This window comes from Lycorma delicatula, chromosome 9, assembly GCF_047948215.1.
Source record: "Lycorma delicatula isolate Av1 chromosome 9, ASM4794821v1, whole genome shotgun sequence".
NCBI lineage: Eukaryota > Metazoa > Arthropoda > Insecta > Hemiptera > Fulgoridae > Lycorma > Lycorma delicatula.
Window position 1 is genome coordinate 8,453,638 of NC_134463.1, and position 17,958 is coordinate 8,471,595.

Sequence of the window (17,958 nt, forward strand, 5' to 3'; positions counted from 1 at the left end):
AATCCCATTAGTTACGGGATTCATAAAAAATTTGATTTATCATATCATAGAGCTTCCTTTTATCATATTACCATATCATTATGTAACCTTTTTTTAAATGGTAATTATGAATCTACATACGTACTATAATGTTATTATACTGTTTTTAAGAGCAAATAAAATTTTCATATCTGTACTTGGTAGAAACCTTTTTAAAGAAGGGCTGCCGTATTGAAACCATCAAAATTAAGTTAAAAAAACATTTGAATAACTGATAACATCATTCTTAAATATAATTGAACATAAATTTTTTTATCTAATAACAGTAATGGAAGTTGTAGGATATTGAAACTGTGGAGCTTCCAGGAAAAGAGGTGAAAATGGGGTACTTTTGTGCTTAATTTTCTCTCACTCGTACTACAGATTTAGTATTTTTAAGTTGCGAATCACAAAATTATGTAGAGAAGAAGAAGCTTTAATAAATATGAAAATCAGTTTTTTCTTTCATGACAGATTCTGTTAATAATTATTTATTTGATTACACATATTTCCTCCAGACATTACTACCTTATTTCTAATAGCTCAGCAATGGTACGTATCATCAATATTATATCTTGGATGCAAAGAGGAATTTAATGAAAGAGTGTAGGTTGTCTCAAACTGAGGAGGAGATAGTTTATCTATTCTGAAAGTATTAACCATCCATCTGACCTGTAATTCTAAATTAGTTTACAACTTTAATCTGTTAACTTTTTAGCAATTGATCAACTATGTACTTGGTTATGAAGTTAAATTATTGCTAAAGGATTAAAAGTTTGCCAATTTATATAGAAAAAAAAAACATTGCCATGTCATCAAATTTACTAGGTTAGAATGTTGTGCATTATTTTAAAAAAATCTTTATAATCATACATTTTTCTTATTGTAATTGGAGCAAGCATTCAGTTGTAACTAATGTACATAGATTAGCTGTGCAGCCACTAACTGATCCAGTCCAGGTAGGGATTTTAGAGTTATTAGTACTTCCCTGTAGTTTTTTCTTTTTACAATTAAATACCACATTTTATACATTTGTTTTAATTTTGACAAACTTTGTTTTCATGTAGTTAATAAGCATTTTACATTGATTCTATTAAATTGCCAGATGACTGATAAAATTTTGCACCTTTTGATATATTGAATGTAGCTAAAATATTACTAAAATATTATAATCTTGTATGGTATATGCTTACTCTATTAATTTTGGATTCTGTGCAAAAGTGATCCATCAATTTGTAGAATGGTGAGCTTAATTTAGTTAGAATTTATTTACTAATTGGTGATTATTTCAAGGGATATAATTAAAATACATTTCAAGGGATTTAATTAAGGATGTAAGATGTAAATAGATATTTAAAGATAAGTGACCTGGTAAAGAATAGAATGTAATGGAAAAGTGCATCAAACAGTCAGTGTTTGCAATATAATTTCAGATGTTTGAATGGATGGCTCTTCTGTAATATTTTTATTTATGTGTACTTCATTTTTATCAGCTTAAAATTTGTAATACCTTTTGATTATCAAAATCCAGTGAAGTGTATTTCATGCCTAACCGTTGTGTAATTATTGATATTTGTTCCCAAATATGATAATTTAATTTTTTATCTGTCTGGGTATTAAGTTTCTTTCAAGTTATTCTTTCAATCTACTGTTACTATTTATTTTTATTGTTTGTAATGTTTTTGTTTACGGATGTATCTTTAAACACTTGCACAATGCTGTGTGAGCACTACCAATAGAGAGACTAAACTGGCTAGATAGTTGTTGCACTGACTTCTTGGGACTAACAGAATATGCAGCTTGTACGTTAATCAACTTTTCTGGTGTTAGCACATTCCCTGTCTCTTGGAACTTGTACAGACGCTTGATGGAGGGCTCGTTTGGTGCATTCACACCATACTTTTCTGTGCAGGCATTCGGCGCCTGAGCATAACTGGCACATCTAATGTATTGGGAGACAATGAATATTCTGTGCTGCATTGTTTGATCTATTTTTACTCAATTTTCCTCAATTAAACCTACAACAAAAGAAGGAAACATTCTTCCATAAAGTTGCATCACTTTTTGAACACCTTTATTTATTGAGCAGTTTTAGTTAAAACGAGGTTGAAAAAAAAAATTAATGTTATCCTTGTTAAGAGAAGAGAATAGTATACTGAGGAAAGTTATATCATGATCTACCACTTATTTCTATAGTCAAGGAAATGCCTTTGAGAATTTAACTGTTATGGTTTCTGTTCTTTATCTTCTCATGTCATAAACCACTTTTCAATTATAAACAGATTGCTGATCTCAGCTAGCTACCTCTTCCTGCATTATTGGTTCTTGTGGATTAGCAATTAGAAAGTTGCTGGTAAGCAAATGATCCCCCACACTGTGGTTGTTATTTTATTGAATAAGTCTTTTGATTCCTTTGATTGATTTGTTGTTCGTTATCCTATTAAAAGGGAAAAGGTTATCTGCATTTTAATGCGTGGGATGAAACAACAAATCATTGCTATAAGGCTTTATGTGTACTTAACAGTAGAATGATCAGACTCTAAGAACTTTTCTCTATTCATAAATTATTTACGAGGTGTTAAAATATATATTTTTAAACAATGTCTTATTAATCAGTTTGTTTTAAGGAAAATGTTCTTTTATTAAATTGAGTAAAATCGTATTATATATATTGAAGAAGTAATTTGTTGGTGTGTGTGTTTTTTTCTTTTATTTGTTTATTTTTCATTGTGAAGTATTCTAAACAAATGAAAAGGGTGTTTTTAATGGGTGTTAATGGCATTTTGTTTGACTTCAAGCCATTATAACAAATGATATGTCAAGTTATTGACAAAATGTTGAACAGTTGACCCAGTTCCTGTATAAAGTTCAAATGTTAAGAAAATTAATGACTTACTTAAATTGCCAAGATATATATAGTGTATTGAGTATTGAAAGGAAGAACTTGTGTCTATTTTTATAAATTGATCTATTGTTACACTTAAATTAGTTCTCAATATTATTTTGTACCAGATTCTTTTATACATTTATTTTTCTTGTTTATTTAATTAAAAATAAATAAAATAGTAAAACAAATTAGTATATTTTTAACAAGTTTAGGTAGTGTACATTTTTGTTTGCCAGATGATGCTACAGCTGTTTTCAGTTTTCATTTATTATACTCAGGTTCAGATATGATATAAAATCATGTGGTGTAAGTGAGAACGTGTTGGATTTGTAACCATGAATACATCTGTTCAAATCCGATTTCATATACGTATATTTTCTTTAACTTTTTTTTTTTTAATTTAAATATATGGATTTATTAATAATTATTAACCTCTATAAAAATTTTAGAATTAAAATGAAAAGTATATAAAATTTTATTTCACTAATAAAGTTCTAATTTTTTTTTCAGTCTGAAGTTAATAATTGTTAATAAATTTTAGTTAAAAAAAAAAGGAGATGTAGTTTGATTCGAACCGATGTGCCTTTCCCTTGTAGGACCCAAATATTTTTTCATTAATTAAAATTTTATTTGGCTATAATTCTGGAACTAATGAAAATAAGTACAACTTATGATATATCATTGAAAAGCTCTCAATCAGGGCTTATTAGTGCAGTTAAGAAAAAGTCCAAAACAGGATGTCCCATAAAGAAACTGAGAAACTTTTAGGACATGTTCTACTGGTGAAAATAATGAAAAAAGTTCATATAAACATAGGTCTGGAAACGCTTTGTTTTTGAGTTACGTCTGGCGAAAGATTTGCCTGGATTTCAGCACTTCTTATAAAAAAAAGCCCTACTGTAATCTTTGGGACCCAAATTAAGGAGTAAAGTTGGTGGTTTCTTATGTAATTTGAGTTGGGAAATAGGATGAAACAGGTCAAAAAACTGCAACTCCAGTATTTTTTAAGATATTTTATCCGATGTGTAACCCAAAATTTGGTATCAAAAAACAAGTTTTCTTTAGATTTGTAGTACAATAGCTTTGTTAAATGACAAAGAAATGTGGAAGATTTAGTAACAAAACTTTTAGAGAATTTAATTCTGAGAAAATTAATGTAAATACAGCCAATAAAAAGTAAATGAAAGATTTAAAATTATGTTTTTTTATTGAAGCATAACAGATGAAAAATAGACAGAAAATCCTATTTTTCTATATATTTTTTTCAATTTTATGAAAATTAATTTGAAATCTTTATTATAATTTATTATGCTGTTTAGTTAAGTAACAATGCAGTTCAACTCTAATGAACTTGTATTTGAATTTTTATAAGTTTGTGACAGTACAAGAAAAGTTCAATTTTAAATGAAGTAAAGTTTCGTTTTAAAGCGAAGTAATTTGGAGTAAGTTTTCTTTCAAGATAATTTTAACTTGATTTATGTGTTCTAGTTTTTGTTAAATTAATCGTAAAATTGTGTAAATGCCCACAATATTAAATAAAATTGGATGAATTGCATGATTGCATGTGAGTAATAAACAGTTCTTTATATAAAACAAAGAAAAAAAGTTTTTTTTTTTTTGTTTGATGTAATTATAAAATTTTATACTGACTGATGATGTGCGATCCCGTTAAAGTGGACTAATTGGTATTAGGTTTTTCTGTCATATATAAACAATTAGTGTATTTCTAATGTAATAGTGTAGGGTTTAATTTTTTTTGTATATGTCATGCATAAGGGTTGTTGGTTATACCTTTAAGTTATTTTATTTTATTATACACATGTATTATATGTATGTAGTCTTTAAAAACATAAAATAAGTTATTTTGTAAGTTATTGTTTCGTGAGAAGAATTTAAAGAAATAGGAAATATATATTGAATTAGTAATATTTAAAAAAATTTTGGTTTTGAATAATATAAACAAAAACAAAAAAAAAATTGGCTGATGAAGAAACATATTAAAAAATGGAACAACTACATTACATCAGTGTTAGTTTATAGAGGAATCAGTTGCCAAGGTTGACTTTTTAGTGCTGGTTATTTTTGTAACGTTAACATATAATTTTAGAAAATAAATGTATGGTTTATGCTTGTATAGTTGTTTAAATATTAATGTATAATATTTATTGTTGTTTAAAAATTTAGTTTACCTCATTAGTAAATTTTTTTTTGATCAGGATCTTCATTTTACATATAATATTAATATTTCATTAATATTAATTTATATCTTTCTTTGTTGCTTGGTGTTGTTTTTTAAGCATCCTGGCTTCTCATAAAATGTAATAATGGGAAAGATTCTGAATGATTTGAGGATGTTCCTTTTATTTTTTTTTTAATTTAGAAAATTTTCAAAATTACAATTCATAATATCAATATTGAAATTATTGATCAATATATATTTGACGTATTTGTTGGTTATTACAGCCAGCAGCTGTTTTATATCAACTTGCTGATTTTAAAATTAAGTAGTTTGTAGGTTTTACCTTTGTAGGTTAAAAGTCCATGAAAAAAAATCTTTTGCGACTTCATTATTTTTATGTACAGATTTTTACCTTCTGTTGGGCATTAATTCAATCACTGTCACAAACAAAGTGACTTTTGGCTATTCCTTTATGTTTTATGATATAACAAAGTATTTTGAAAAACTTAATGTAGACTAATAAATTTATGTTAGAAAAATATTATCACATGAATTAAAACTGTAAACCAAGACCTTAGTTAAAAGTAAATTTGGGGAGTTAATTTCAGGTTCAAACATGTCATATTTTATTAAAGAAAATTATTGTAAACTTTTATGTCAAAGAAAAAAATTATAAATGACTCATTGATGTACCTTATTCTATTAATGACCTGCTGGTAGTTATCAGCAGCTTCTTCAGTGAAATTTGCAGTTGCATTTTTGCATTAATAATGTCCTTGAAAGAATAAGTTCCATTAATTTGAAAGAATTATGCTTTTGGAGTAAGTTATAATTAACATTTTTTTAAACACATCAACAATGTTCTGTTAATGTTTTAAACTGCTTACATTATTTAATTTTGTGGTTTTTATCTAAGTTTATATATACTATGATTATTGATTCTAATGGTATCTGTTTTTATAATAAATTTGTGGAAAAAGTAAAACTGTCATTGCATGATGTGACGTATGAAAGTAAACTTTATTTTATAAGAATTTTTTTTTAATGTGTATTAAATCTTTTGGTTTGTCAGAACACTTTAAGAGTTACATAAAGGAAGTACTGTACATGCTTGAATTATATCAGTTACAGATTGTCACAAACAACAAATCTGCTTTTGACATATTCTACCATTCAATTATATTTTTCTGAAAAGAAGAATATTTATTTTATTGTTGTAAAACAAATAAGTAGGAAAAATGGTATTTTAACCTATGTTGATGTAATTATTTAAATTGAAGTGGAAATTAATAGAAATATTAATTCAAGAAAAATTAGCTTGGTAAAAATCAGATTTAAAAAAAAAAATTGTTTTGATTTTAATTTAGTCTGTTTTGTCAATCTTTATTAATAGTTGCTCATATACCTCTGCTTAAATTTCAACGATTTCATTTGGGGTATATTATACTTTGCATCATTAAAAATCGGTGAACATTACACTGTTAGTGATGGAATTACCTAATTTTAAATAGGAAGTATGTGATATTTATCATTTTAATCATCTTAATATTAAATCTTTATAAATTGGCAGTTCATGAAACTCTAGCTCTGTGAAATGTACTTTCAGCGTGCATTATACACAGCTAAGTCATGAAGAGGTTGTGCATTTACTTTTCAGTATGTTCAGAATATATTTGATTTAGAGGGTATGGATTTTATGTATTAGATTAATTAAAGCTTTAAATAGATTCTTAAAAATTGGATAATTTATATGTTTGACAGATTGAATTGGATTAAAATTAAACATCTGATTAATTTTTTTTAACTAAAAGGTTTGTAATGAAAGTAAAAAAAAAAGATAATAGATTTTACTTTAAACTTAAAACGTGTATAAGCATAAACACATACGCGTAAAATTATGAGTAAATCATATTTTTTAAACTGTGGGGAAAATTAAAATGCAAATATTTGAAATTAACAGTAGTAGATGAGAAAGAGTTTATATATGTTTGATAACTTTGTATCAATATGTTTTTGTCCAGTTTTCTTAATATCACCATAAAAATGAAAAGAAAATGAAAAGGTTGAAAAAAGTCTTATATTATAACAATTCTAAAGTTTGTAAAGCCTAAGTGCAATTTTACATTATATACCTGAAGCCGATAAGTTTATGAAAATAATTATTTTTTCTATTTTTTTCTTGTTTTTTTTTTAATATGTAAATTAACATAAAAGTTTATTGCCAACATTTAATGGAGAAAAATATAAATTATGTTATAATTGGCATTGAATCAACACCTGGCTCTAGATTATTTACTCTATAGTCGTCACTATGCTAATAGTTCTTTCTAAATGATTTTACTGAGAATCATATGGCATTTGCTAATAACTTTACAGTTTGGTATAAAAGAAGTGTGGTAATTTATACAAAGAAAAAACTTATCAGAATATTATGTTATATTTTTACATTCCTGGTTATGTTATTTTTATACTGGTTGTTTTTATTCTTGGTAAAAAATACAAACATTCTTCTCCCAAAATTTTTATGTCTTGTTGGTCAAACAGAAAGAGAGCAGCATCTTGGTTATAAAACACTGTATGTATCTTTGTAATTTTTGTACGTATGCTGGCATGTATTTGGGTTTTTACATTTGTCATTCAATACATTCAATATAATACATTCATACATTTATTATCAGTTTATATTTTTTATGAAATTTATGTATAAACTTTTGTGGGTATTTGATTTTATCGATAAAAATTAGCCCACCGGGCTGGTCTAGAGTTTAACTCGTCACAAATCAGTTTAACAGCTGTTTTTTGAAGTTTAAGGTGCTAGGTTCAAATACTAGTAAAAGTAAGTTGCTTTTATATGGATTTGAACACTGGACAGTGGAAGTGGGCCAACCACCAAAGTACGGTGTACTGTGGTGGTTGGGGGTTCAATTAACCACATGTCTCAGGAATGGTTGGTCAAATCTGTACAAGACTACACCTCATTTACATATCATCCTCATCTCATTGGGCTGTGGAGGGAGTTGCTTATTGTTCATCAGTTGAACAGACTGCAACATACACGTTAGGAAAATAAAAAGAAATAACAAAATTAGTATTTTATATATTTTGAAGGTTTTTAAAATAAAATTTTACATTTGCTTGATTTAAAAAAAAAATTAAACGTAAGTTTTTAACTGGAATACCATTGGAAATGGTATTAATTATTTATATATATATATATATATATATATATAATATTTTTTAGACCATAATATTAGTGGGTAGAGGAGTAATCCATTCCATCTCATAACAAGTGATTCTATATAATCTTTTCTAATTTTTGCTGTATATTGATTTAAAACGGTATTCTTCTAAATGAGACAGTTCGTCAGGATAGAAATATTTATCAATATTTTAATGTGAGTAAAGAAATAAATGAATGTAAAATGTAATAAATGAATGAATATGTGAATAAAGAATGTAAATAAAGAAATGTTGTTAATTTTTTCTTTTCGAATTGATTTAAATAATGTCAATGGAGGCTGTTTTGAATTATTATTTCTGGTTTTTTAGAATGTAGTACATTAATTAGTATTGGGTACAAATTGTAACCTAATTGTCATAAGCGTAGCTATTATTAATTTTAAATTTAAAACTGACAAAATGTTGAATTATAAACTCTATTAAAATGCTCAGAAAATTCAGGAACATTGTTAAAATACTAGTTGATTTAAAAATAGATGACATACTCCCAATCATGCATTTAAGAAACGTATTATAAATAATTTACCTGCTAGTTTTCATATGACTTAAATTAATTTGTGTCTAGAGCTTAATGGGATCAGGTTTATCATTTACTGTAAGAAATAAATTATAATATTTTATTTTATTAAATTGTTGGTGTTTATTTATTATTTAATTTAGTATAGTCAGTATGTTGCTGATCGTTAAACCATTTTGTGTGTGTGTGTGTGTGTGCGTGCGGGGGCATGAGTGCTAAGTTCACACAGATTGTAACTTTTAGATTATATTACATCTCTCTATCATTGATGGTTTAAAACTTTTAAAAAAATTTACTTATTCTATTTATTTATATTAAATCAATAAATTTCAATTATATTCTATTTTAGTTTTCCATTAACCAATGTGACCTGATTTTTTTAAAAATAATTAATACATTTTATTTATTATTTTTTTCATACTGCTATACATAAATATTGATTTGTTTTTTGTTGACAGAGCCGTGGGTAAAACATGCTTGTTGATCAGTTACACGACAAATGCCTTCCCCGGGGAATATATACCCACAGTGTAAGTATTTTAATTAACTATTTTGTTTATAGTTAATGATAGAGATTGAATTAGTGTTTGAATTAAATATCATCTTTTAGTACTATGTTTTTATGTACGACAGTTTAAATTGTTTGTAAGATTGCTTTAAATTATACAAGTCTAGTTAATGTATTTATATTAATCTTATGTTGTGTATTAATGCGTTAATTATATTTAATGATTTATGTTTGCTGTTTTTAATAAACGTGAAATTCTCATTTCAGTTTTTGTACATTTATTTCTTGGTCAAATTTTAATTTATTTTTTGGAACTTCATACTATTGAGTTAATACTTTTTTAATTTTAATTTTTGTCATGATTATATTCCACCGCTATAATTTAAATGAAAATTAATTGAATTCATTATAGATAGTTGCTTTATAAATTGCAACAACTTATCTTATCCAGGATAATTTATCTTATAAATGTATTTTATTACTTCTCTTAACAATTGCTAGTATTTATTTATTATTTTTGGTATTATTTTAGATATTGTTTAATAGGGTTGAATACATTAGTAATATGATGTTTATTTGTGTATTAAGCCATGAAATATATATTACATTGTCATATTGTTATTAACAGTTGTGTAAAAGGTAATGTGACTGGTACTGTAAAGCTTTTACTAACTTGTTAATCAACATTAACTATATATCAATACTTAGTAGATTTCCTTATAGCTTCATTTCCGACAAAAGTGTTGAAGTTGAAAACTAAATTACCTTCAGCTGGTTCTGTCATAATTTTCCTGATGTATACATTTATAAAATGATGATATCTGAATTGGAATTTCAGCAGGAAAGAGTTATATAGATTTCTGCCACTTTAGTGTAAGTGCTACAAAAACAGGGGGTTTACCCTTTTTGTTAAAAAACGTAAAAACATCTAATAGGGAGTCTTCTAATAATACAATTTCCAGCTGGAATGGTTAAGAGGACACACAGCCTGATAATAATTAAATGCTTGAATTATGGTGGTAATAGAATACTATTGGTGAACCATTATTCAACTTTTTATCAAAAATATTTACCAAGCTTTTATTAAAAATCTTATCAAAGTTTTGGTAAAAACTTAAGTTTTCTTTGTTAACTAATTTATTGAAAAATAAAACAAATCATTAGTGAAGAGAAAATAATCTTATATATTTTTTTAGAAAACATTTAAAAAGTAACAAAAATAATTAATTGAAACAAATTTAACATTTATTGAAATTAAGAAAACATTATTCATGATTGTACCAAAATATGATGTTACAAGATAAAAAAAACCCTTACACAATTATTTTTGATATTAAAAACAAAATTACCAAACACCATTACTTATTTTTATACTTTAGTATGACAAGATGATAAACTATCTTGATTTACAATAATGAGCAGATTTCCCTTTGCCAGCCTTTTGTAACTTCAATTATCCTTCTTCCATAGCTTTTATCCCTTGTTTCCCATTACCAGTTCTAGAGGTGCAGGTCTGAATCTTATGTTTAGAAAGCTGGAATGTTGGGACATGAAGAGCCAGTGGATCTTTAGCATTGGTGGAGGGCTGCCTCTGGATCAACTCAGGAATTCTGTTTCCTGTCAGGGGCTAACATAATAAGTCTTAAGGATGAAGTGCCTATTGAATTATTCCCCGCACAAAAAAAGGTTCAATTCTCAACTCTTATTCAGAGTTATTTAATGATTTTTACTTTAGCATTTTTGATTAATTGTTATCCTTCAGATGTAAAATTTACACCTGCAGCATCTTAAAAAAAAACAAAAATTAATAAATTTGCTCATTCTCTCCTTCTTTAGTTATGATTAGTTCCTCTTGTAGGCATTCTAAATTTTAGTTTTTGTTTTGGGATTTTATTCAGAAAACCATGTTTTATCCCCTGCTGTGATAGTTCTTTAATTAACGTTATTCTGTATCCTCTCCTCTTTAATTGACTATGCAAAAGTGGATAAAAATAAATTTTTGTTTAGAGAATTAAATGATTGAAAATTAATTTTTTTTTTAGAAAGAAGTGTTTCCTGAAAATAAAGTCCTTTCTTGTTTTTTGTTCATATGTACAATTATTCCAAAATTGAATTTGGTATCATTAAAATATCTTTATAAAACATTTTATATTTTTTCTTGGATACTTCTTTTTGAGTCACTATGAATTTTCAGTTAAAATTAGTAGTGGGGAGAAGGAAACGTTTTTTTGAAGATTTCTGCCCATTATTGCTGTGTTGTACATTATTTTACATTCTTGAATCAGTTCATAATTTAATTTTTAATTAATTTTTTTTTTTTTTTTTTAGTTTGAAAAGATCACTGTGTCAACTTTCATTATATCCTCATTTTAAATGTTAGAAATCTGCTTTCTTCTTTTCTTGACATCTATGCCTTTCCTGATTAGTTGAAACGAAACCTTTTATTAGTATTCATTATTGGGATTAGGAAATATGTTTGTTGTTTGGAGATGACCCTTTACCATAGCATTACATTCTAAAAAAAAATAAATGATTTAGCTAACATACAAGACAGTAGCAATCTATAACTGATGTGTAATTAGATGAGTGAAGCAAGTCGTGACTAATACTCATTGATCTGTATTTTGTAGATTGGTTTTTCTGAAAATTACATTGAAGCAAAATTTGGCACGCAGGCTTTCTCTTCCGCATTCAGTTCAATATCTTTCAGAATTTATTATTTTATGTAAGAAAGTGAAACTTACAGTGATTTTATTATCAGTTGTCACAGTTTAATTTATACAAAGCAGTTGTTGAGATCAGAAAGGAGTTTCTTTTGGCCTAATGTATTTAACTTTGTCCAGTGTAAAACCAGTTAATGGTTTGACTTTTCAAAAGCTTTACGCTTTTGACCAGATTTGAAAAGATAAATTCTATGAGTTGTGAACTGAAAGTTAGAAGAGGTAGATTGCGAAATATTTATTAATACTTTATCATATATAACTTCTGATCAAGAAACAAAACCAATTTTAATACAGTAGAGTGTATTTTTATAACATTTGTTAAAAATTAAATGCTGATTATTTTTATAAACATATTTTGGTGTACGTTATTCAAATTTTTTACCGTTTAGAGTATTTTATTAAGAATTCCTCTTTAAAGAGTCAATGGTCAGTGGTTGCTTAACTGTCCATTGTTTAGAGTTGTCTGTAGTTGAAAATGTCTGTTAATGGAGGTTTCACTGAACCTATTTATTTTTATATTAAAATATTTTCTCAGCCTTATTATTAAGTTCTGTACAACTGTTAAAGTTTTTCTACTTATTATTTCCTTACATTTACATTTCTGGTTTATATAAAGCTTAAAAGTTCCTTATTTAATTTTTAAATTATCTGTTGCTTGATTTTCTCATGGTTTATCATGTTTTCCACCCTCTAATTTTTTATGTTATATAATAATTATCGTTTTCTTGTCTTTACAGATTTGATAATTATTCAGCTAATGTTATGGTTGATGGTAAACCAATAAATTTGGGTCTCTGGGATACAGCCGGACAAGAAGATTATGACAGATTGCGACCTTTGTCATACCCACAGACAGTTTGTATTTTAACTTATTATTTAAAATAAAACAAAATTTTAATCAACAGCTGTTTCAGTACACAGTACCTTCCTCAGATGTTAACATACCGAAACACCTGCTTGTAATACTTTTCTGTTTGTAACACTTGAGAAAGGTACTGTATACTGAAACAGCCATTGTGAGTTTTTAAATAATTTTGTGTAAATCATATTACATATTTGTTTATTTTCTTTTGTCAAAAGGATTTTTTTTTCCAAATAACGGCTTCATGCATCAGTTACAACTAATAAACATTTCTACAGGAATGGAAGTTTTAAATTAGGCTGGAATAAAAATCATGATTTGTACAGTTAAAAAAAAAATCATTTGATGCGCTTGCTGAAATGTTTTTAGAATGAAAGTAGTTGATAGTTAAATCTGTTAAAAATTATTATTTTTTATTTGAAAATTACTTTTACTTTCATAGGAAATACACACACTATCACTGGAATTTGCCATGTGTTACAGTGCTATTGAAAACGGTGGTTTAAATTGAATTTGATGAAATTGTCGCACAATTGAATTTCTCTTAGAATGAGAAAATTCTTTTGTACTGTAATTTTTATACTTGGTTACATAACACCTCCCATAATTATTTACTAGCCTTAAATTAATGTAAATGTTTATTTATTTATGCATACTTAATACTTAAGTAACAGGAGAGTATCTACTTTGCCTAGACTCTTGCCAACTTAGCTCATTATCAGTAATTAAGCTAAAGATTATTCACCTGATAATTATTTTAAAGTGTGATAATATAGTATTTCCTATAGCTATTTGTCCGAATAGATGTTAAGGAATACAGCTATGATTTGGTTTTAACTTTTTTTGCTGGAGCCAGGAAAGTGAGTGATGGTTTATGAAAAACTGAGATTTTTTTCCACAGAAGGATTTATGATTTTCTCCAATTCATTAACTTTTTCAAGATAATAATTTTGAAGTTAAAATTGTATTTTAATTAATACTTTAATCTTCTTGATTTGGTCTCTGGCAAGTATGTGCAATGTATCATGCCAGTTGTGGGAAACTTTTAATTGGGACCAAAAAAAAATTATGTATTGCATGCTGAGTGCTGTTTCGCAGAGATCATGTGGGGTATAAATTTGAAAGAGGTGTAGATATGTAACAAATTTTTAGAAATATTGAAATTTCCCCCTCCCATATTGTCTTACAGTATGACATAATCATTTTTCTATTTTATATGAGATTAGTGGAAAAAAATTGGTAAGTGGCTGTTCACTAACTCATACAACCAGGTTTCTTTTTTAAATCATTTTTAATTCCCTAAAATTAGTGGGAATTTTATTTAGGGAATTTTCATTCCCTAAAAGTTATGTCATAGTGTATTCAAGTTTATTTTTTTTAAAATCATTGTTTGTAACTTTAATATAGTTGGCTTTTACATTTAATTATATGGTAAAAACAAAGGTGAATGAACTTTTCTATACTTCATAGCTTTCTTACTACCATTGCTTACATTGCTTTTCTATACGACCAGCATTTCTCAACTTGAGGTTGTGAAATTAGCTTATAACTTTACACGTAAACAATAATGAAATCATTTTATGAGAAAGAGAATCATTTATTTTAAAAATTTTATTTACATTTATATATATAGATGTAAAGAAAATAAATTAATGAGATGGTTGTTTGTTTTTCATTTAAAAATTTCTCCATGCATGGATCTATATTAGAAACACAAAGCAAATTGTTTTAAAATGATGAGAGACGATTCTTATGTTTAGTTTTTAGTGCAACCGTAGATGAAAAACCCTTTTCACAGGGGTAAAATGTGGCAAAAGGGATTAATATTTTCAATGCTTCTGAGACTAAATTACCATGTTCACTTTGACGAGCAAGCCAAAACATATCTAAATTTTTAGATGTGAATTAAAGTTGTAATGTTTTATTGGCAGACATTTTTGATGAGCTGGTCGTGAATCTCAACTGGTAATTTAGCATCTGCGACTACATTTTCACTAAATGGATTCAGTACTTTTCTCTTAAAGAAATCATTTGTATCTTCTGGGAAATATTCTGCCAACTGAATTTTTAGTTAAATGTGCTATTACATTTTCATGCTATCCAAACTTTGGTGAATAATAATGTCTTCATCTAAATTTTTCTCTAGATAATTGGCAGTGAGTGGAAACATATCAGAATTTTTGCTTTGTAGTTGAATAGTCCAGATATCAAGCCTCTTAATGAAAGCATGAACTTTGTCTGTCATTAATAAAATGTTTTATCAAATTCTTGTAAATTTACATTCAAGTCGTTTAAATGTGAAAATGTATCAGCTAAGTAAGCCAACAGCAACATACATTCATTATTCTGTAAAACATTGAAAATGCTGTTTGTTTATCCTGGAAAAATATTATTAGTTCATCTTGCAATTTCAATTACTACCTGATTAACATTTTTCCTGCGATAACCATCTATCTAACTACTGTATAAAAAAGAAGAAATTTTTTCTTTTTGCCCATTTCATCACAGAGTTTAACAAACAGCCTATTCTGTAACAGTCGGCTTTTAATAAAATTAACCATTTTTACAGGTTTACAAAGAATTTATTTGAGATTTTCAGATATATTTTGTTGTGACAAGAGCATTTCTGTGAAGGAAGCAGTGCATCCATTCTGCTCTTTGTATAAGATGATCTTCTTTCCGAATTGATCCCGTTCTTTCCTGTTATTGCTTTTGCACCATCACTACGTACTGCAGTACATTTTGTCCAGTCTATATTATAGTTTTTAGTAGCGTCTTAAAAAACTTCAGAAGGACATTGTCCTGTTCCAGACCAGGTATTAATTTACAACATATTTCTTTGAATGAACTGTTCCTATTGCATTCATATCTCACAAAACATAAAAAGTGAAAAATTTTTGCCTTGTCTGTTGATTCATCAAATCACTTGAACTCACTTGCTGAATTATCTGATCGCAAACATTAGAAGCCATGTCATCAATTCACCTTGATACTGTGTCATTAGAAAGAGGAGTTTTCTTCAATATTTTTGTTTCTTCCATGCCTATTAAAATGTTAACAGTATCAATTGCAACAAGCAATATGTGGTTTTTTGTGATTCTAAGGGGTTTGGACATTTTAGCTGCCCTTAGTGCTACAAGATAAGATGTTTTAAGTGTACTTTTATCAGTATGGCTTGACAAAGAGAAACTTGTTGATTTCTTTAAGTATGTAATACTCTTTCGAAAAATTCCAAGGGTGTGCTTTTATGATCCGGATGTTTATTTTCCTAGTGTCTAATTAATTTTAATGGCTTCATTCTTTCATCAGAGAGGACTTGAAAGCAAACAACGCACTGCTGCTTTCCATTCAATGAGGTAAAATCATTATTTAAATAACTGTCATTGTATAATCTTGTCTTTTTACTAATTGATTCAATGGATGTAGTTGGGCTCACTCTGTTTTTCACAAATTTATCCATTTTGCATAAAAATCTAATTGAAAAAACCTAGTTAAACCGTTTGACCTCACACTAAGAAACTGAAACCTCAGTTATTATTATTATTTACAATGAACTGTGCTTTTAAAAGCTTAAATAAAGGCACCAGATGCATGATTTGCATTCAAAACTAAACTGATATTTTGTAATCCCGTACGCCTCTTTTATACTGCTCAGAGCACGACGTGTTAGGATGTATCTTATTCATGTTTGAACGTAATACTCTCACATCAAATATTATGCAAGCAGAACTTCTGATAATTCACTAATCAAATAATTATACCTATTTTGATTAATAATTGTACCTATGCTGTTTTATTGCCACATTACTGAAAATGTTGCTATCACTATAATGACATTACAGTGCACAGAGTATTCAACATGCTTACTGGGCAAGAAATGTTGTTCAGTGTGTTGTGATAATTTATATAAGTAAAGGATGATTCAGTGTATGTGTAATTTGTTAATTATTTGCTCTACTAATCCATGCATTTAAACAATATTATTTATCACATGCATGCTTAAGTCGTAAAAATTTTATTTTAAGATGAATTCTTTTTTTTTCTTCTTTATACTTTTACATATTGGAATAAAAGTATTAATTATTTATTGTTTTTAATCAGTTTTATTATTTTTTGTTTTATTTTCAATTAATGTTTTATAGTAGGACATAAAACAAATTTTTTTTTATCTGACTCATGATACAAGTTGTCTGCCACAACAAGAAATTTGCTTTAGCCAATTCCACTACTAAATTTCCCTTTTTTACAACATACTGTAGATGAATACATTTATGCCAAATAAATCGAAAAAATTGACTTGCAACCTGTCTTCAAATAACATCTTAAAATTAACTTTGATTTGATTTTTTAACCTTAAGAACTGAGTGTAGCAGTTAAGCTTGAAGGTTACACTGTAAAAAAAAATAAAAAAGCTAATTAAAAAAAAAGCCCATAAAATAACCATTCCAAAAATAAATTACTGGAAAAAGTTAACTACATTGGATTTTTAAATAAAATTTCAGTTTGTTTGTTAAGAAAGAAACTGGAATTTTTCAACTTTGGGATACTAAATTAAATACTGAAGCAGTGTAGAAATTATAATTTGTTAAGAAATTAATAGGTGGCCATTAATTATTTTTGTTCGCCTCATCTTTCCACAATTGCATACTATGAAATGACTGTCTGCCTCATCACAAAACAATCTAATGATTCAGATATGAGTAATCATTTTCAGTCAGGATGTTAAAAATGATTTGTTTTTACTTGATAATGTCAAATAACCTTCTTACTAATCTTAAATTCCATCATAGCAGATTGTTTACCACAGGATAGTTTTCCACTGAAGTAAGAATATTGTATAAAAGTTTTTAGGTTCATTACCTACCTTTGTTTATTATTATTATTATTTTTTAATCCTTTGGGTCATTCAAGACAACCTGTTATAGATACAGTTCCTAGTTAATCATTTGACATATTTTTATTTACTCTTCCATGCAAACCCTTACTCTGTTTATAAAAAGTTATGAATAAAGCAAGCTTTAAAA

General features: G+C 27.1%; 1 protein-coding gene across 1 annotated transcript in view; it reads left to right on the forward strand.

Moving 5' to 3' along the window:
- The window catches only part of LOC142330506 (ras-related protein Rac1), a 54,183-nt gene that overhangs the window by 22,828 nt on the left and 13,397 nt on the right, over positions 1-17,958 (forward strand). Inside the window, exons 2-3 of the mRNA XM_075375816.1 lie at positions 9,300-9,371; positions 12,810-12,927. Coding sequence (XP_075231931.1) covers positions 9,300-9,371; positions 12,810-12,927 — 190 coding nt within the window. The remainder of the gene's footprint in view (positions 1-9,299; positions 9,372-12,809; positions 12,928-17,958) is intronic.